The 22,682-nt window shown below is 38.0% G+C and overlaps 1 protein-coding gene across 1 annotated transcript in view; it reads left to right on the plus strand.

Moving 5' to 3' along the window:
- Nucleotides 1-3,543: 3,543 nt before the first annotated feature.
- The window catches only part of Fmn2 (formin 2), a 371,367-nt gene continuing 352,228 nt past the window's right edge, over nucleotides 3,544-22,682 (plus strand). Inside the window, exon 1 of the mRNA XM_071619722.1 lies at nucleotides 3,544-5,131. Coding sequence (XP_071475823.1) covers nucleotides 3,544-5,131 — 1,588 coding nt within the window. The remainder of the gene's footprint in view (nucleotides 5,132-22,682) is intronic.

Here is a 22,682-nt window from a genome sequence, read left to right on the forward strand (position 1 = left end):
AAACATTTCATTATGTTTTATCCCTTCTGTGGTGCTGGGAATAGAATCAGGGCCCTGCACATGATATACAAGTGTTCTACCACTGAGCTATACCCCCAGGCCCCCATTTGAGTTTACTGAGTGCTATTAACCATGACATGAAAAATTCATGTCATGAATTTTTTTTTTTAGAAATTCACAGCTTTTGAAATGTGCTTTTCTCTCCAACTGATTAGTATGAAAGTTTTCAAACATTCAGAAAAGTTACAGAAATTTCTTATATCTACCATATAAATTATACTCTTAACATTAATATATTTGCTTTATCATATACGTGTTCATGTACCCATTAAAGCATTTTATTTTTTTCATTAAAGCATTTTATTTTTCATGAATTTTAGCGTAAATTACAAAGATTAGGATACTTAACTATACAATATACATATTATGAACCAAACTTCAATATTTGTTCAAAGTTTATCAACCTACTTCTGTAAATTTTATTTATTTATATATTCATTCTTTCTTTTTTTTTTTAATGTGTTGGGGGATCTAAGTCAGGGCCTTGTGTATGCTAAGCATCTTCTCTACCACTGAGCTACACATCAGTTCACTAATTGTTTGTTTAAAATCCTTATCCAGTGGAGTACACATGCCTGAAATCCTAGAGACTCCAAGGGCAGAATCAGAAAGATTGCAATTTTAAGGAAAGCCTGGGAAACTTAGCAAGACTAAATCTCCAATAAAAATTTTTATAAAAGGGTTGGGGACTTACCTCAGGGATAGAATGTTCCTGGGTTCAATCTCCAGTACAACAAAAATCAATCAATCAATAAAATAATAATAATAAAGTGGTATATTAAATTCTCTATGTTGAAAAACAGGTAGCACTGCTTCTTATTTTATGTGCAGTTTTGGTGACCTTTTGGGGATGCTAATAGTTTAATTTTTACCAACAATTACGAAGTGCTATTATCTTTGAATGTAGGAGCTGGTCATATTTGTCTTTCTTTTCTGTATCCTTGTCACCTAGGATGTGGCTGGGCATAAGGTGAGATCTCTAATTTTCTGTTAAATGTAATTTTACAACCACAAATCAATCTATCTTCCTTCCTTCCTTTTTTTTTTTTTTCTTTTTGGTGGTACTGGGTATCGAACCCAGGCATGCACTCTACTGCTTAGATATGTCACCAGCCCTGATGCTCTTTCTTGGTCAGATGAACTTAAATTTGGGCCTTGTCACAGGCATTCTAGGATTACTAAATAGCTACTAAATATAAACAAATGCTTTGGCAAAATATCCAGGTTTTCCTTTGTGATACTTTTACCATCCCTCCAAAAAGTAAACAATGTGGTGTTGTTTGTTCTAAAAAAATTGTGACTTAAATTTGTGGGCTCAAATATTGCGTTTCCTCCTGAGAGCTTTGACAAATCTCACAGTTTGTCTGATCTTATGCATTAATTATTACTGGGTTAAGAATATCTACCTACATTTGATACCCACAGCTGTAATTTTCAAATGAGTCTTTGCATGTAATAGAACTTTGTCAACTGTGATCTGCAGCCCAACTCCCGCCTTTTGTCTCACAAAGGATGTGAAAAAAAAAAGAATCAGCAGCCTTCTCACTATCTCCCTTCCTCCCATTCTCTATTCTTCCCTGCCTTTTGTCTTCTTAACTTCTAGAATACATCACAGAAGAAAATAGTAAGGGAACAAATAATTTAGAATCAAAGATGATCTGTTAAAGAAAGAGCAAAAAATAAAGATTTCTAAGTACTTTGGCAAAGAAGTAGAAAATTCTAATATCTACAGGCAAATTGTGCCCTCTGGGAAGCCTGTATTCTAGAAAAAAGAAGAGAGCAGTCTTGTGAAAGAGGTGAAACAAAGGCTTTTCAAGCATTCCGGAATTGCTTAGAGACTGGAATATTACCCTGGCAAAGTTATTAAAGTTGATTTTTCCAAACCATTTGCTCAAAAGGGCCAGCTAAGGACAACTGGCTACCTGCCCTGAAGTTACATTTATTTTTTAAGATTATAGTTTGAAAACGGATAGTACTAATTGATGTATATGCTTTTCCATCTTTCTTTTTCTTTATAAAGATGTTAAAGGAGACACTTTAAAAAAATGTTGGTTCATACTATGCAAGAAAAGACTATATATTTGCTTGCTGCATTTAAAATGGATCATAGAACACGTTCTACTTTTCCCTCCTCTGTGTTTACTAGTCCATATTTTCAAAGTAGTTAACATAGAACTTCTAACTTAAATACTTGTAACATTATTGATTAATGACACTTTAATCTCAGTTTACTGCTTGGAACTTCTTTCACTACCAATGGTGTTTTAAAATATTTTAAAACAAAGTTAGCCAACTGTAGTAAGTAATTAAAGTAATGACAAATTTACAATGAGGAAAAGTTTTTATACTAATATTGAGGCCAGAATGTTAAGAAGTCCTGGTACAGAACAAAGTGTACCTGGGACGACTTGCTTGGGAAAATGGTGGTTTATATAGTAATATCTGATTTCACATATTTATGCCAAGGGTGTTTCCTTTTGGTAGGCGACCACAATAGTGACATGTTTAATATTGATGAGATTGACCTCCTGGGAGTTATAGTATATGTACCCTTTTGGAATACAAATGCTGTTTAATTTATATGGTAAACATAGAATTTTGGAGATTAGCATTTTAATCAGCTCTAATCTCAGTATTTCCTGCTTCACCCACCTCTTCTTTGTCTAAAGCAGTTTGAAATGCCAACTTTGGAAATGACAGCTAATGTCCTGTTCTGGACAAGTTCTGTATAAAACATATGTGCAGCATCATGTGTAGTAACCTTTCCTAAGCCATATGCTCGAGCACATTAAAGTGTTCAAGGAGATAATCAATTATTCAAAAAACAGCAATCCATTCATTCAGCAAATATTTACTTAAGATCCATATAGAAGCAGGCAGATTTAGTTTAAGGGTTGTGTGACAGAGATATTATGGTACCTTTAAATTGGAACAGGGCTTCCGTTTTTTCCTGTGTGAAATTTTCTTCTTTTCTATTTAACTTTTTTTCATTGAAGGTTCGAGAGCTTTGAAGTTCGTGTGTATGTTCCAATCCACGAACTATTCGAAGGGGTGGGGGGCGGCAAAGCATCCTGTAAGCACCGTGGAAATCAAAGTCCCCAGGATAGAGGAAACGTTTTTCGCGCTCGGGTTCAACGAAGAGCCAAGAGGGGGCCAAGGGGGCGGCAGCAGCGGGCGGGGAGCCAGGCCCAAGCTGCGTCCCGCACAGCCATTGGCGGGCGCCGAGCGCTGTACTGAGCATGTTCGCGCCCAGCCAGCCCGGGCCGCAACCGCAGCGAAGGCAGCCACCCGAGCTGCCGCGCATTATGCAAAGCCGCAGCAGATGTCAGCGGGGCCAGCCGGGGGCTTGTTGGCCTCTTCTCCCAGCGGCTCGCCCAGCTGCCTAACGTGCCCTGAAGACTCCCCTGGCCCGGCCCAGGAGCCGAGAAGGGCCGAAATGGCCTGAGTACCCAAGGTGCAGCGGCACAGCGGCGGCATTGCAATATGGGGAACCAGGATGCGAAGCTGAAGAGGAGCGCAGGTGATGCCTTACACGAAGGCGGTGGATGCGGCGCCGAGGATGCTGTGGGGCCCAGGGATGTGGAAGCTACAAAGAAGGGGAGCGGGAGCAAGAAGGCTCTGGGCAAGCACAGCAAGGGAGGAGGGGGCAGCGGCGGGGAACCCGGCAAAAAGAAGAGCAAGTCGGACTCCAGACCCTCCGTGTTTTCCAACCTGCGGATTAGGAAGAACCTCTCCAAAGGGAAAGGTTCTGGCGGCTCCCGGGAGGATGTGTTGGACTCTCAGGCCCTGCAGACCGGGGAGCTGGACAGCGCTCATTCCCTGGTCACCAAGACCCCGGACCTCAGCCTGTCTGCTGATGAGACGGGCCTGTCGGATACTGAGTGTGCGGACCCTTTTGAGATAACCCTTCCAGGTGGTCCTAGGCCTGCAGAGGCTGGGTTAGGGGTCCAGGCGGTCGCAGAGGATTTGGAAACTGTGGTAGGGGCGCAGGATGGACAAAGGACCAGTTCGGGCTCGGACACGGACATCTATAGCTTCCATTCGGCTGCGGAGCAAGAGGATTTGCTCTCAGACATCCAGCAGGCGATTCGCCTGCAGCAGCAGCAGCAGCAGCAGCAGCAGCAGCAGCAGCACCAGAACTCCGAGGAGCCTGCAGCGCCCCCCGCTGCCGCCTTCCCTCAACCCGGGGCCTTCCTGGGCCTCCACGGGTTTCTGCTGGGACCGAGCGGAGGGGCTGAGGAGGCCCGAGGCAGTCCCGACACAGAGCAGGCACTATCCGCGCCCTCTGACCTTCCTGAAAGCCAGACCACCACGTCCCGGGTGCCAGAGCAGCCGCCATCCCCCAAGGGCCTCCTTGCCTCGGAGGCGCCCAGTTTACCGCCGGCCCAGTCTGCAGTAGCAGACTCGCCTTCCTCCACCGCCTTCCCATTTCCCGAGGCCAGGACGGAGGAGGGCGCAGTACCAGCCTCCGTAAGAGAAGCTGAAGACACAGACGAGGAAGCAGAGGAGGATGCTTTTGAGGATGCTCCCCGAGGCTCTCCAGTGGAAGAGTGGGGCCCAGAGGTGGGAGAGGTCACGCAGAGTCTGGATGAAGAGCCAGAGGAGCAGACGCACGGGGCCAGGGTCCCCGCAGCAGCCACCTCTCTGCCCGGTAGCCCCGCGCCCAGCCCGCGCTGCTTCAAGCCCTACCCACTCATTACCCCCTGTTACATCAAGACCACCACCCGGCAGCTCAGCTCACCCAATCACTCCCCGTCTCAGTCCCCCAGCCAGAGCCCCAGGATTAAGAGACGACTGGAGCCCTCCTTGAGCCGGGGCCCCAGAACCGCCCTAGTCTCAGCAGTCGCCCCAGCCAAGAAGCACCGGACCGAAGGCAGCCTCGCAGGCGGCCTCAGCCGCTCAGCCGACTGGACTCAGGAGCTGGGTGCCGGTACCCCGGCGGCAGGAGGCTCTGCGCACCTTCTGGAGCCTGGCGCAGCTGCAAACAGTAGCGGTGGCCTGTCCCCTGCTCTAGCAGGCAAGGTGTCTGGAGCTCCGGGGACTGCGGATGGCTTTCAGAACGTGTTCACAGGTGAGCGTGCCTTGCTGCTAGTCTCCAGGTGGCAGGTCGCCTGCCAATCAGGGCCTTACCCTGTGACCCGCCCTCCCCAGTTCTGAAAGGCCCTGGCCTGCTAGTGTCTTCCTAGTGAATCCTTTTCAACCCTGCTCATCCCTCAGTGATTGCCTTGGATATATACTTGTTGGTTTTTTATTTTATTTCAGGGTGGCGAAGGGAACAATTTAGTTGTGTCTGACCTAAATCATCTCAGGAAAAGGCTTCTCTGCTCAGTTCTCCCAAATATCTGCTGTTTCCTAACGTTCAGAACCCCAGTAGGCAGATAAATTCCTTTTGTGTCTTGTTTGCTAAACCATCATTCTTTTTCTTCTTCATTCCCAAAGCATTAAAAGAACAACTTTTTTCATGGTCTTTCTCAAGGGTCAGTATTGGAGGCACAAAACATTTGTTCCAGTACTTTCCAAAGGTGATCTCTGACTGCTCTAGTACCCACACACCTGAATTTACATATATATGTAATATGTCGTTTCTATCTTACAGCAATCTAGGTAGGACTATTTTGTGAAGTGAAACAGTCACTACTGCTTGCAAAGACAAGAAAATCTGATACATGCTATTGGAAAATGAATATACAATAGAGTATTAGGAGTAACTTCTTTCTTTTCCGTGACCCAGCCAGAACTTCTCTAACTTGGAAGTGGGGAAGATCAGAAGACCAAAAGCATATCCAGATATGTTCAAGTGATAGTTCTCTTCCTTAGCCATTTGTTATAGACTCACACATAGAATGCACAGTGGAAGGATCAGTTTATTGTGGGAAAACACCCAATCAAATAGCAGAATGAGTTTATCCTTTGCTATAGGCTTATTGGTTCCAAGGCCTTACCTTAAGGTTCACTGTCAGTTTGTTTCCTGTTTACTTAACATCTACTCTTAATTTTTTGAATGAAATAGTGTTAGAATTGAAAGAATAGGGGAAAAATATGAAAATTTATGTCAGTGCTGGTAGGTTTGTGATAAATATTTGAATGACTAAAATTTGAAAGGCACTTTAAAATTTTTATGTTCAATTATTTTCATAAATAGATCATTTATAGAAATTACTTTGGTGAAATTTCTCAATGACGACAGCTTACACTTAGCTGGTTAGATGTTGTGCTTTTTGTTTTTTTCCTTTCTTCTCTTTATTTTAGATTCAGTAAATAGGAATGTCTGTAGTCTTAAACCAACTAGATTAATTATAAAAACCAAAATGAGACAAAACAAAAAGCAACACAAACACACACAACAAAAGAAAAGAAAAGAAAATAATAAAGAAAACTTGATGGAAAAGGATTGGAAAGTTCTTGAGTTAATTTTTATTAATTCATTTATTTTTTTTACAGTGCTATGGGTAAAACCCAAGGCCTTGTGCATGCTAGCAAATATTCTACCCTTTGAGCTACATCATCAGCCCAATTTTTTGGAGTTGATATTGGTGAGAAATCATGTATTTTCTCCTTAGATAGCATTCATTTATATAGTTTTCTAAAAACAAAAATTATTCACCATAATTAAGATATATTCCATGCATTTGTAATTGTATCAAAGTGAATTCTACTGTCATGTATAACTAAAAAGAACCAATTAAATATTTTTACTAAAAAAAGATTATCAATAATTAATATTAGTGATAGCTATTCCTACTAGCATAAGAATTTGTTTCATTCATTTAGCATATATATGCCTATAGACACATCTGTATATGCATGTATGCATACACACACAGATATATATATCATACACACACATATATACATACATACTGGGCAGCCACATTGTGCCAGGCTATGCTTTTGTTTTTGTTTTGTTGTTTTAGTGATAAGTATCCAATCCAGTACTTCATGCATGCTAGCCAAAAGTTTTAACACTGCCTTGCATCCCCAACACAATCATGGTTCTGCCTTTCAAAGTTTCACTGAGTGAAGAGAAAGCTCTTAAAATGCAGAGGGCTGGGGCAGGAGCTCATTGTTAAAGCTCTTGTGTAGCATAGGCAAGGCCTTGGGTTCCATCTCCATTATTGGAAAAAAAAGGACAGTGCACAGGAATCTGTCTATTATCTATCTACTGACCTACCTATCTGTCTATATGCAGGATACTATCCTGGAAACATCAAGAATTCAGTGGCTTATCTCCTTGGCAAAGTGTAAGAAAAGGTATTGTCAGAGGTATTGAACAGAGTTCTGAGACATAGGACCTGAAATACATTGAAGTTTTTATTTTTCTTAAAAAAGAAGTATATTCTTGGAACTGTGTATCATTTTAATTTGCTAGGCAGTATTTTCAGATTTGAAATTTGGGACTCTCAAAAGAGCTGTGTTTCCATTTGCAGGTAAAATGGATGCAACTAGAGAATATCATGTTAGGCGAAATAAACCAATCTCAAAAAACCAAAAGCTGAAGTTTTCTCTGAGAAGGGGATGCTGATCCACAGTGTGGGGGCGGGGTAGGGAAAAATGAAGGAAATTTGGATTGTGCACAGGGGAATGGCGGGAGGGGTGGAGCACTGGGGATGGGAAGGACCATAGAATGAGACAGACATTATTACCCTATGTACATGTATAATTATACTACTGGTGTGACTCAGCACCATGTACAGCTAGAGGAATGAGAAGTTATGTTCCATTTGTGTACAAAGTGTCAAAATGCATTCTACTGTCATGTATAACTAATTAGAATTTTTTTAAAAAATTAATTTAAAAAAAGAGCTTTATTTAGGTAGCACCTGGGTCCTTTTGATGTCTCCAGGCAGGCATTTTTGTTTGTTTTTCTTTAACTTGTAGAGTAAAAGTAAAGTCATTTTGCTGAGTGTGATGGCCTACACATATAAACCCAGCTCCTGAGGAGGTTGAGGCAGGAAGATCACACATTCAAGACCAGGCTCAGCACTTAGTGGGGCCCTGTATTAAAATAGAAATAAATAAAAGGGCTGGGGATGTAGCTCTGTAGTAGAGGGACTCTGGGTTCAATTCCCAGTACCAAAAAAATAACAAACAAGAGTTAGTTGTTTTTATGTGGACATTGCCTACTTAATATTTGATGATTAGATATAGATGCAGTGACAAGCAGATATGTTTTTGTATAGCAACTTCAATTAATCTTCTCTCTGCCTTGTTTAGGAAAAAAAGAAAAAAAATCAGTGGGTTTAACCTAACCTTATGACTGGTAGGAAATGGAGGTAGAAAAAAAGGTGAAATAACTTTCTCAAGGTCAGACTCATTAGAAGCATAGCTAGAGACAGAAGCTGAGTCTACTGATTTGTGTATGGGTGCACTTTCTCATTACTTGCATTTGACATTCAGCACTGTAAGACAATAGAGTAAAAACGGTTAAAAAAATTGTTGTAGACTCTAAGGCCTTCACTGATGAGGTTTTCTGGTTTCTGTTGATAATAACGTATACCCCTTTAATGGTTGAACATCTGTTCTTCCTTGGGCTGGGTGAAAGATGATTGTTGGCCAAAGTGAATCAGATTTTCTTGAGGCAACTTTTATGGAAACTCTCACTGTTGGTCTGGTGGTAGAGGGAATCCAGATTGATACAAGCCTCTGTTTCTCAGCTGTTGACTCTTGTTATCTGCCATTACATTTGCTTCTTTACCGTCCTCTGCTATTTCATGGGTGTATTGGAAATTACCAGGAGTTTGGGCAGCTAGGATTGTCCTTAGGGAAAGAATTATTTGACTTTGGTTGTGCATGAATTTGGATCATTTAATTGCCAGCTGCTTTTGAAGCAGGTGATCATTTTATCTGTAGCCTTTCATAAATAACTTCTATTTTTTTTTTTTTTTTTTTTTTTAATTTTTTATTGTTGGCTGTTCAAAACATTACATAGTTCTTGATATATCATATTTCACAATTTGATTCAAGTGGGTTATGAGCTCCCATTTTTACCCCATATACAGATTGCAGAATCACGTCAGTTACACATCCATTGATTTACATATTGCCATACTAGTGTCTGTTGTATTCTGCTGTCTTTCCTATCCTCTACTATCCCCCCTCCCCTCCCCTCCCCTCCCCTCCCCTCTTCTCTCTCTGCCCCCTTTACTGACATTCGTTTGTCCCCCTTGTATTATTTTTCCCCTTCCCCTCACTTCCTCTTGTATGTACTTTTGTATACCTCTGAGGGTCTCCTTCCATTTCCATGCATTTTCCCTTCTCTCTCCCTTTCCCTCCCACCTCTCATCCCTGTTTAATGTTAATCTTCTTCTCATGCTCTTCGACCCTACTCTGTTCTTAGCTACTCTCCTTATATCAAAGAAGACATTTGACATTACACAATGGAGTATTACTCTGCATTAAAAAATGACAAAATAACTTCTATTTTTAAACCATAGGATGAGAGTTGTCAGCTCTGAAGGAAAGTACAGATGTTTCTCACTTTTTACTTCCTTCCAAATGTAGGGAGAAAATTCAAGTGAAAAGGGATTTCCATGGCACATGTCTCTGTTTCTTTGGTAGATATAAAAAACTTAAGCAATGTGGGATACCAAAACATCTTGTTTCAGCTATTAAGAAACCGAGGGCTAGGCAAGGTGGCTTATAACTGCAATCCTAGTGATTTGGGAGGCTGAAACAAAAGGATTAAGCCTAGCCTTGGCAATTTAGTGAGAATGTATCTTTAAAAAAAAAAAAAGGAAATAGTAATAATAATAATAATAATTAAAAGGGCTGGGGGTGTCTCTTAGTAGTAGAGTATCCTTGGACTCAAAAAAAAATTTAAAAAAAAGAAAGAAAGAACTTGATGCTGTTAATAGTCCATGATATTTAAATTTTTGGTTATTTTGTTCAAAATGCATATTTTACAATGATTATTGGAAAAAATGATAGGTTCATTTATACATTACGTGTAACAAAATCTTGGTAGCACATTTTTTTTTCCTTCTTTTTCTTTTTCTGTGGTGTTGGGAATTGAACCTAGGGCCTTACACGTGCTAAGCATTTGTTCTATGTCTGAGGTATAGTCCCAGCCCAGTAATAGTTTTGCAGTTAATTAAAGTTTGGACATCTAACATGTAAAGTATATGTGATGGTAAATCAATTTTTGTTTGTTTTGCTGCTTTTTTTTTGGTGCTGGGGATCAAACCCAGGACCTTCTGCATACTAGGCAAGTGTTCTAACACTGAGCCGTGTCCCGAATTTGTGAAATCATTTTGATGAGAATCTTGCCAAGTCAATTATGTGCTTATCTGTCATTTTTTAAAACACATAGAATTTAAAAATTTAATCTTTTTAAAAAGGCTTAATGTCATCTTCAGGAACATCATTGTTAACATCTTATAAAAACATTAGTGATGCCCTTAACATCTATTTAAATGTGTAAGCTAGTGGCCTCAGTTTTTGTATCTATATAGTTTCTTGACTCTTCCCTTGTTGTTATTTTTAGAGATATCTTTAGTTTCTTCCTCATAATTTGGTTTTTCTCATCAATTAGTTATTGGCTTATAAAGTCTAGAATTACGATGTTAGCTGTATTTATTGCAATTCTAAATGGCAGGTCTCTGTGTTGGATTATCTCTAATCCTTTCAACAGTCTTGAAGTATAGCTGCTTATCCTCATTTTTCTTAGGAGCAAACCAAGGCTCAGATAAGTGAAGTAATTTGCCTAAGGGCATTAAGCTAGTATGTGACCTACCTAGGATATATCCTTTAAAAACCAAATCTGTTGTCAATGTGTATAAAATAAAACCAAGTGGGTTATTGAGCATTTGTAGGACTAATTAATTGAAATCTTATATTTTAGAACTTTGATTTTATAATACTCATATTGGCCTTTCTAAAGATTATCTTGATTTTAGTATCAGTAGAAAGAAGGACATGCCTTAGGAATACAAAGACTTGTTAAACCATTACATTGAATTTTTAAAGGCTAGAAAATCTTAACTGTAAAAGGAAAGGAGATTGCTTATAGGAATTCTATCATTTTCCTTAAATATTGACTTACTGGGTTCCATATATCAGAATAGAATTTGACAGCATACGCTGGGCTTGAAAGTTAGTTTAGTCTGAAACATCCTTTCTCATGGTTCTTTCAGGACTATGGCTTGGATCAAAGTCAAGTACTCCAATAGCATCAGTCATGAGTTTTAATACGTGTTTTATGAAGTGAGGACTGGCCTAATTTTAAGTGTGTTTAAGTTTTGGATATAAACTATACTTATTTGAAATAGAACTGGTGTTTTTAGTGCCTTTTCTCCTGATTCTAGTAAAAAGTTGAAAATATCTTGGATGATGATAACAGTAGTTATTCTAATCATGGTTATTCTAGGCATTTTTGCATCCTAGCTTTGCTATTTGACTCTCAAGTAGTTTTTCCCTCATATGTATGAAGATAGAGGAGCAATTACACTTAATAATATTAAGATTAAATGAAATAGTGTATATAAAGCCCTTACGACTTTGCTTAGTGCATAAGGAACACTTAATTGGTACTGATTCTTTCCTAACCTGATTTGTTTTCTTAATAAACTTCATTGTTCAAAATAGTCAGAGTCAGGGCTGGGCTTGTGGCTCAGTGGTAGAGCACTTGCCTTGCATGTGTGAGGCACTGGGTTAGATTCTCAGTACTGCATGTAAATAAATGAATAAAATAAAGGTCCATCAACAACTAAAAATTTTTTTAAAAAAAATGGTCAGAGTTAAATTTGCTAAACCCAAACCAAATAACTCTAAAATTGTATACAAAAACTTGGCAGGATATAAATTGACTAGATATGATTTGCAAATTAATACTTCAAGCCATAAGTTGTGTGGTGGTATTCAAATTGCTTATGCTTCCTGTTTTCTTTTTCTTTTTCTGCATTTTCTGTGATTTTAAACATTTTTGTCACTTTATTGGAAATTTTGGTTTACTGGAATTTGGATGAGGAAAGCATATGATGGGGGTGTGGCTGTGAGACTGGGGGAGGATACTGCTTTCTAAAGGAGGTGTGGAGAAGAGGTGGCAGCTGACACTCTCAGTGTTTGTGTTCTGCATAGCATCTGGCCATTACCGCCTGACTTTGCATCCTTCCTTCCCAGGATTCCCTTCATAAACTCTCTACTTTAGACAAACTAATCTGCTTACTGTTCTGTGGACATGTGTTTCATTTCTTTTTCCTGACTTTTTGCCTTTGTCTTGCAGCTTTACCCTCTTAGAGCACATAATTTGTTTCTCTTTATTTAGCACTGAAATAAGGACTGATTGAACTCCTCTTTGTATTTTTTTTTCCCATTTGGTCTTAACTGGTCCTCAGCTCAGTGATTCTGTGCTTATTATCTACATCCTATTATTGTAGGTATCTCTGGATTTAGGGTTCTTTCACTCTTCTTTTATGCATTGCCTGCTACCCAGGCAGCCTCTGCTCTTCCATAAATCCATCCACAAATATCTGTACTGTGTCTTACTGTGTGTCAGTCACTGTGATACTGTGAATATACTGAGGTCACAATGAATACTTGTTCACAAACTTTTTTTTTTAGGTGGTGATTAATATAGGTATATTGGGTACTCAGGTTTCCTAGGTTGGCAGCTAAAACTAGTAAAATGTAAGATTGAAAATTGCTAACTCTTTGGGGGCAGTTAAAATTAATTATTTTCATGGAGGTGAGGTTGAATCAATGAAAGTAAAATGACATTTTGGTAGAACGTGTTTTCAGAGAACATTCTCTATTCTTGCTTCTAGAGTTTAATTTTAAAATAGTAATGATATTAAAATAATAGTGCTTCCCAATATATATGTATATATTTACACATACATATTTATATGTATACATATATACATATATATGCATATCTGTGTATGCATAGATGTTATTTATTTATTTTTGTGCCAGGGATTGAAACCAGGAGCTCACATGTGCTAAGCAGGCATTCTCCCACTGAGCTATATCTCTAGCTCCATGCATAAATTTTATCAGTAATGAAAGAAAAGGTAAAGGGGATACAAAAGTGTTATTCCTCTATCTGTTCCTGCCTTTGTATTTTTAGTAATAGTGAAATTTAGCATTAAGGGACCATTAGGAAGAAATTCATAAAAATTGCTTGTGACTTAATATTATTGGATATAATTTTAGGGACTGAAAACTTTTATAAGGCTTCCCTTTGTATTAAAAATATAAATGTATGGAAAATATGACTGATAATCAACTTGGAATGGTAGTAATACAAAATATTTGTAACAATAAAATTATAAGAACAAATAACAGTTACTGGATGCCATCAGAAGATGCTAACCACACTAGAAAGTTATCCTTTTGATATTCTTTTTCCAAAAGAGTAAATTGATGTCTTCTTCCTTTACAAAGATGTACTTGAAAGTGTTAATTGGGTAGGAAATTTTCTGGTATTCTTCTGTGGTTTAGTCAGGACCCTGCATACCATAGACCCAGTGGAAGTTTTATTACCAATTTTGCCAGAGTTGTGATGCACTGAAAATAGTCATTTTGGGGAGGAATGAAATAATATTTTTGAGTTAATCAAGCCTTTATTGTGCTGTAAAATTATTCTTAAAAGTGTTTAGACTATCCAATTGGGTATCTTTTGCACATCAGACAGAAGGGTTCCTTGTTGTAGTACTTGATGTCACACTGGACATGTACGGGATCGGATTCTATGTAATTTAAATGGTTGCTTTAGGCACTCAGGAGAGAAAAGAAATTTTATCAGTTAGCTGGTACAGCCCTATGGCAAGAGGGCAGACTGAGAAGTCTTCCAGTCTACTTCCCCTTTTAATTTTACCATTGGTTTCCTTTAAGGCAGAGGGTCAGTACCTACCTACCCCCTTCCTTCCTTCCTTCCTTCCTTCCTTCCTTCCTTCCGTGCTGGGGATTGAACACAGGGATTCACACACACAGGAGGCAAAAGCTCAACCACAAAGCTATACCTCCAACTCTTTTCACCTCTTCTTAATACTCTGGTTTCTCAGGTTAAAAAAGTGTAGGCAGGAGCTCCGGATGTGGCAGTGCAATAGCCTAGCACATACTTGGGTTGGATCACCAGCACGGGAATTTAGGGGGTGTTAAGGCAATCTTTCTGGGAAGCTGCCTCCTCCTCCAATCCCTTTTAACTCCGTGATTCTGTAGAAGTGATGGTTCCAGCACCTACCTTTTCTACCTCATAGTGGTACTATGCATATAAAGAGCTTTGTTTTGTTGTTAGAGCTGAAGACAATCTTTATGCTGTAGGAACCATTATTTATATCATAGGGTAACAATGTTTTGGGTATCAGTACGATGTTTTGACCTTGGTAATTTTAACCAATTTTTGATTCCTGTTGAAGATTTGACATGGCTGGACTGTCATGTGATCATAGGCCTTGTGTTTTAACTGAGGAAGTGGTGGGTAAGCCTGTTTGGGGAAAATACATGAAAGAGAAATCTGGTTTATATAAAATATGACCCAAAAACAGACTACATGGAGTTGTTCTAATATGGATACAAGATATACTATGCAAATTCTTTTAGATTCATTATTAGCAGTGTAAGTCATCTATTCTTGGATGGACTATAGGCTTTGCATTTTCCCTTACAATTTGAACTACTCAATAAAGCATGGCTATTAAGCCTTTCACTTCAATATACCTTAATATATTGGATTGTTTAAGTATTCTTTTAGTTGTAGAGGGACACAATATCTTTATTAATTCATTTTTTATGTGATGCTGAGGATCAAACCAATATCTCACACATGCCAGGCAAGTGCTTTGCCACTGAGCCCCAGTCCCAGCCCCAGCCCCAATATATTAGTTTTTGTTATGTTTTCAGTTTCCCCTACTATTTTATATGCTTACTGAAATAATTTTTATGAGTCTGTAGTATTCCATTTAGACGTATGCATCGACAGTAAACATTTTTTAGAGACTAGAAAGGCAAAAGAGAAAAAACTCTTAGGTTTTCATTTTTTAAAAACTTTGAAAAAAGTTTTACTGGCCTTAAATTAATGCAGCTCATTTAAGCCCGTTAAAAAGCAAGTGGAAGCCAGTGGTGCGGGAGGCTGAGGCAGGAGGATCTAGATTCAAGGCCAGCCTCAGCAAAATCGAGGCACTGAGCAGCTCAGTGAAATGCTGTCTCTAAATAAAATACAAAAAAGGACTAGGGATGTGGCTCAGTTGAGTACCTGAGTTCAATCCCCAGTACCCACACAAAAAAAAGCAAGTGGAAGCTGGGTGAGGTGGAGCACACCTGTAATACCTGTAATGCCAGCTACTCAGAAAGCTGACACAGGAGGATTGTGCATTGAAGGCTACCTTGGTCAATTTAGTGAGACTTTGTCTCAAAAAAAAAAAAAAAAAAAAGGCAGGGGGCAGGGGTTAGGGTTGGAACCCAGTGGCAGAGCACTTGCCTAGCATGCATGGGGCTCTAGGTTCAATCCCTAATACTACAAATAATAATAAAGATAAAGTAATGAATGAAAATATTTCAGGATCCCAGATGAATGTGTTTGAATACTTTGGAGAGTTTTATAGCAGTGAGTCTCTTCATTATTAAGAAACAAATTTTCCACTGAATAACAACAATTTTTTTCTATTAAACTGTATTTTGATTAAAAGCTTTATAGGAACCTGTGTCTTTAAACTTTTGAAGCAATTGGATAACATTATTCAAAGTAAGTAAATATTATTAGTTATAAGTCTTTTAGTTGAACCTTTAAGGTTTTCTAAATATAGGATCATGTCATCTGAAAATAGGAAAAATTTGACTTCTTGCTTTCCTATTTGTATCTCTTTTATTTATTTTTATATTTCCCGTCCTAATTTCTCCAGATAAAATTTTAATTACTATTTTGAATAGGATGATGAGAACAGCCATTCTTGTCTTGTCCCTGATTTTAGAGGAAATGTTTTCAGTTTTCCCTAGTCAGTATGATGTTGGATTTGAGTTTGTTATATATAACACTTATTATTTTGAAGTAATTTCCTTTTATTCCTAGTTTCTTCAGGGTTGTTTTAATGAAAGGGTGTCATGTTTTGTCAAAGGTTTTCTGCATCTATTGAGATGATCATGTAATTTTTGTCCTTATTATATTTATTGGTTTGCCAATAATGAACAACACTTTTTGCATCCCCACGATGAAACAAACTGAACTGAAGTATATGATCTTTGTAATGTGTTTTGAAATTTAGTTTGCAAGTCTTTTATTAAGGATTTTGGTATCTATGTTCTTTAAGGATATTGATCTGTAATTTTATTTTTTGATGTATCCTTATCCAGTTTTGGTATCAGGGTGATTGTAGATTGAAGAATGACTTTGGAAGTGCTCCCTCTCTTTCTATGTCACAGAATAATTTGAAGAGAATTCTTGTTAGTTGTTAGTTCTTCTTTAAAGATTTGGTAAAATTCAGCTGTAAATCCATTTGCTCCTGGTTTCTTGTTTGTTGGTAGACTTATTATTATTACTTCAATCTCATTGCTTGCTATTGATCTGTTTAGGTTTTCTATCTTATTTCAATTTTGGTAAATCATTTGCATCTAGAAATGAATTCATTTCTTCTGGATATTTCAACTTATTGGAATATGTGTTTTCAAAATAATCCCCGATGGTCCCCTGGATTTCAGTAATATCTATTGCAATATTTCTTTTTTATTTTTTTCCATCTTTCTCTTTCTTTTGTTTAGTTTGGCTTGGGATTTATCAGTCTTGTTTATCTTTTCAAAGAATGAACTTTTAGGGCTGGGGATGTAGCACAGTGGTAGAGGACTTACCTAGCATGCCCTGGGTTCAGTATTGAGACAATGAACCAATTCTTTATTTCATCAATCCTTTGTGTTGTTCTTCTATTTTCTACTTAATTAATTTCAGCTCTGAACTTTAGTATTTCTTTCCTTCTACTGATTTTGGGATTGACTTTTTCTTGTTTTATTAAGACCCTGAGGTGCATCATTAGGTTATTCATTTGGGATTGTTCTGCTTTTTATGTAGCATTTATAGTAAACTTCCTTCTTAGAGCTGCCTTCATTGTGTTCCATAGATTCTTGTATGTTGTGTTTCTCTTCTCATTTGATTCTAATAATTTTTAACTTCTCCCCTGATGACCCACTCATCATTCAATAGTGTATTTTTGAATCTCCATGTGTTTGTATACTATCTGTAGTTTTTCTTGATATCAATTTCTAATTTCATTTATGATTTAATAAGATGAAAGAAATTACTTTCTTTTTTGTATTTGTTAACACTTGCTTAGTAGTGCAATATATGATGTATTTGGAGGAAGTTCCTTGAGCCGCTAAGAAGAATGCATATTTAGCTGTTGTTGGATAAAATATTCTGTAGATACATATTCTCTATTTAATCTAAGGAATAGCTCAACTCCGTGATATCTTTATTTTCTTGTCTGGAATACTATTAGTGAGAGTGGTGTTTTAAAATCAACCCACTGTAATTTTATTAGGCACTAGTTCTCCCATTATGTCAGGTAATTTTTCAGTTCTTATTTTTGACAGTATGAGAGATTAAACACCTCATATGTGCTAGGCAAGCCCTGAGCTACATCCCCAGATCCCCTTTATAAGAATTTATTTTGAGACAGAGTCTTACTAAGTTGTCCAGGTTGACCTCAAACTTGCAATCTTCCTGCCTCAGCCTCCCAAGTAGCTAAGGATTACAGGTGTGTGCCACCACACCCAGCTGTAATGTTTGTTTATGAATTTGGGTGTACCAAAGATTGGGGCATAAATATTTGCAATTGTTGTATCCTCTTGTTGGATTTTTCCATTTACCAATATGCAGTGACTTTCTTGTCTCTTCTGATTAATTTTGGCTTGATGACATCTTTGTCAGATATGAAAACAGCTCCTCCTGTTTGTTTCAGATTCAATTGGCATGGAATGTTGTCCTCTATCCTGTTTCCAGTCTGTGAACGTCTGTGTCAATGCATGTGTTTCTTGAGGACAACAGAATTGGCTTTTGTTTTTTAGACCAGTCTGCCAGTTTATGTCTTTTAATTGAAGAATTAAAACCATTTACATTCAGTGTTATTGTACATACCTATGTATTCCTGTCTTTTTATTTTATTTTCAATGTTTTATTTGTTTGAGTATCTTTTGAAATGCTGCTTTAATGGTCATGAATTCCTTTAGCTTATGTTTATTTCAGAAGGTTTTCGTTTCACTCCAGTTCTGAAGGATAGCTTTGCTGGATGTAGCAATTGAAGTTGGTAGTTAATTTCTTTCAGGGTTCAAAATGTATCTTTCCAAACTCTCCTACCCTTTAGAGTCTCAGCTGAGAAATCTGCCCTTATTTGGATTGGTTTGCCATTATAAGTGACTTGGAACTTCTCTCTTATAGGTTTAGAAATTCTTTGTTCTGGAGTTTTGGTATTTTTAAGTGTAATTCATCATGGAGAGAGTCTTTTCTTGTTTTGTCTATTTGGGGTTCTAAATGCTCCAGTATCTTAATGTCCATATTATTCCTAACATTTGGGAAATTTTCTGCTACTATTTTACTGAATAGGTTATCTTTTCCAAAAGTCTGTATCTCTTCTTCCTCCTCCAAACCTATGAGTCTTAAGTTAGTTCTTTTAATGTTGTTCTAGACTTCTTGTATACTCTGCTTCTTGTTTTTGTTTTCTTTATTACAGTCAAACACCTTGTCTGCAAGTCTCACTATTCTTTCTTCTGCTTGATCTATTCTTTTGGTGAGACTCAACTGAATTTTTTTTATTTATTTGCTATTCATTGCCAAGAGTTCTGTTTAGTTCTTTTTCAGAATCTCCCTCTTTGGATTTCCAATTTGTATTCTGTATTGTCTTACTTTAATTTATTCACTTATTGATTTGTATCTTCTTTGAGTTTATTGGTCATTTTAACAATCAATTTTTTAAATTCTCTGCCTGAGATTTCATCTACTTTGATTTCTATATAGGGAGTTAAGCACTTTTGGGGGTTATCTTATTGGCCTATTTCCTCATTTCCCAGTTATTCTATGTTGAGATTTGCACATCTGTTGGGATTCATTTATCTTCCACTATTTTGTGAGTGTCTTTTTAGTAAGCAATTACCTTTTCACCATGTACCCTGGACTAGGGGAATATCTCAGCATGAAAGCACCTTCTTGGAATAGTTTGGTTGTAGGTTAAATCATCAGAACTACTTTTTTTAAAAAAAAATGTTCTAATTAGTTTTACATGACAGCAGAATGCTCTTCAATTCGATGTACACAAATGGAGCACAGTTTTTCACTTTTCTGGTGTACATGAAGTAGAGTCACACCATTTGTGCAATCATACATGGACCTAGGGTAATGATATCTGTCTAATTTCATTATCTTTCCTACCCCCATCACCTTCCCCCTCCCTTCCCTCCCCTTTGCCCAATCTACAATTCCTCTATTCATTCCATGCCCCCACCCCCATTATGGATCAGCATCCACTTATCAAACAAAACATCCGGCCCCTGGTTTTTTGAGATTCGTTTATTTCACTTATCATTATATCGTCCAATTCCATCCATTTACCTGCAAATGCCATCATTTTATTCTCTTTTATTGCTGAGTAATATTCCATTGTGTGTGTGTGTGTCACATATATCACAGTTTCTTTATTCATTCATCTATTGAAGGGCATCTAGGTTGCTTCCACGTTTCACAATTGTGAATTGTGCTGCTATAAACATTGAAATGGCTGCGTCATTATAGTATGCTGTTTTTAAATCTTTAGAGTATAAACCAAGGAGTGGGATAGATGGGTCAAATGGTGGTTCCATTCCAAGTTTTCTAAGGAATCTGTATGCTGCTTTCCAGATTGGTTGCACCAGTTTGCAGTGCCACCAGCAATGTATGAGTATGCCTTTTCCCCCACATCCTCACCAACATCCATTCTGACTGAAGTGAGATGGAATCTTAGAGTAGTTTTGATTTGCATTTCTCTAATTACTAGAGATGTTGAACATTTTTTCATGTATTTGTTGATCGATTGTACATCTTCTGAGAAGTGTCTGATCAGTTCTTAACCTATTTATTGATTGAATTATTTGGTTTTTTGGTGTTGAATTTTTTTTAGTTCTTTGTACACAAATGGAGCACAATTTTTCACTTCTCTGGTTGTACACAAAGTAGAGTCACACCATTCGTTCAATCTTACATGTACCTAACATTTGGGAAATTGGAGATTAATGCTCTATCTTATGTGTCTTTGGTAAAAATTTGCTCCTATTTGGTAGCCTCTGTCTTCACCTCACTGATAATTTCTTTTGCTGAGAAGAGGCCTTTTAGTTTGAATCCATCCCATTTATTAATTCTTGATTTTATTTCTTGTGCTTTAGGAGCCTTGTTAAGGAAATCAGAGCCTAATCCAACAGGATGAAGTTTTGGTCCTATTTTTCTCCTATTAGGCACAGGGTCTCTGGTCTAATTCCTAGGTTCTTGATCCACTTTGAGTTGAATTATGTACATCATGAGAGATAGGGGTTTAATTTCATTTTGCTGCATATGGACTTCGAGCTACTTGGACAGGAAAAAGTAACTACCAGTAACAGCAGTATTTAAAGAGCAAACAATACTTACTATTAAAATATGTAGATCCAAAGGAAAAAAAAAAACAAAGAAGGGAGTGAGGGAAAAGAGAAAGAAGAAATGTGGAGAGGAGGAGAGGAGGAAAGAAAAAAGAGAAGGGAGTACAAACGAGAAGACATTTAAAAACATCAAGAAAAAAATCCAGTTAATAGAAAAAATAAATGCTGCAGGCAGCAGCTTTCCATCTATGCCAGTCCTGTCCTACTTCCACACTCTACCAGCATTGCTTCCTATTAGAGTTCAGACTGTCAATTTCTAAAGAAAGAGGCTTCTACTTTTCTCTGCTCTGCAGATCCACAGAGTAGCTGGCAGCTATGCCTCCTATGGCCACCCAGAGCTTCCCTTAGGTCTGTGCCACACTCTCACTTCAGAGCCCAGATTGACTCATGGACATAGAATTAAAGCATAGATGGCTGTTGAATCTTGAATAGATAGATAGATAAAATTTTTAGAAGGAAAGAAAACTGCAGGGGTTTCTGATCTCTTGCACAGAACCTTAAACAATGAGGCACATTTAAAACTGGCTCCCCTTCCCTGCTTTAACTGAATCTATTGGGAAGTACAGGGACTATCTCCTCCTGCACCAGTTCATTAATTAGTATTTGTGTATCTTTTCTGCTCAGCTCTCTTTGGCTTGGAAGTGGAACCTGCTTTTCTCAAAGTTAATGGGAAACTTTCTTTTAGCTCATTAGAAGGGAGCTCCCCCTCTTCCACCACGCTGTCCTGGGTCAAGTGCTGGTGTAGTCTATTTCTTTTACTCTTTCTATTCTAACCACCAGTATTTTGGGCTTTCACCTGGTTGCTAACTTTCTGAGTTGCACTCTAGCACTTTCCCATGGTCTTCCTACCTCATCCTGCAGCAACAGAACTGTTGTCTGATTCAGTATTAGAGAGAGCTAGTATGCAAGAGATGCCTTAGTGGGTCATTTCCAGAGTCCCCCCAAATGACTATTTTAGTAATGCAATAATAGTAATTGAATTGTTTAAAAAGGCACACGTTTTCTCTTTTAAAAGAATAATAGAAGAAGTGTGATAATAGAAGGGATAATCTTTTGTAACCCATTTTTAAACCTATGTACTCATAGATAAATGGATCCTCTTTTTCCTGTAGACCAGTGCTTGCCTGCTTAGAGAAGGTAAGTTATGTCAGCTCTCTGGATAGTGTTCCATTTTTACAGCTACCAAGATATTCTGTAAGCCAATTACATCATACTGTCCTTGCAGTGCTATTTTGGATAAATGGCTTTGAGGGTAAAAAAGGGTGAGTATACTGGCAGTTTATATTAGAATGTAGGATTGGATCTGCTTCTATCCTATTTTTTAGAAACGTCCAGAAGTGTGTTGACTCTGTTGTACTCAAATGTTTTGGGCAATGAAGGTAAAGAAAGTGGAATAAGAACTTCCATGATTTAGGCACAGAAACGTGATTGGGTGGAAAATATGATAAAATGAAAGAATGAGCCCAGAAGACTTTAATTTATGACTTGGATTACTTCTCTGAGGTACCTAATTTGACTTTAAGTTCGTAGATCATTTTTGCTATTATCTGCTTTGAGATAATAACATCTGGCTATGTAGCTTTTGGTTTAGCTTTAGGGTATACCCCGTAAGATTCAGTCCCCAATTTCCTTTTGTTAAGTCTCTTGGCTTCTTTACCATCTTTAGTTACCAGGAGATTTCTAGATCTGTATCCCTACTTGATAACTTTCTTCTGGGCATCAGGCACATCTTAGTTATATGTTGCAAATCTAGGGGATTAACTTTGTCTGAAACTACACTTATTTCCCCCATCTTCTAAATACCCTCGTCCCATGTCTCTCAGTGAGGGCATTTTTGCCATCTTGCCATATTTCCTCCTTCCTTCATTTCTCCTCATACCTCATACTCAATTAATCTTTCCACTTTAAATATCTCTTCAAAACATCTTTTAATTTCTGTTGTATTATATCATGCTTGTGTTGTCTTCTGTTGCAATTGTTCAGATCACTGTCACAGGCCTCCTCATCATTCTCCTGCCCACAGTCTGGCTCTTCTCCAA

The sequence above is a fragment of the Marmota flaviventris genome, chromosome 12 (genome assembly GCF_047511675.1).
Source record: "Marmota flaviventris isolate mMarFla1 chromosome 12, mMarFla1.hap1, whole genome shotgun sequence".
Classification (NCBI taxonomy): Eukaryota; Metazoa; Chordata; class Mammalia; order Rodentia; family Sciuridae; genus Marmota; species Marmota flaviventris.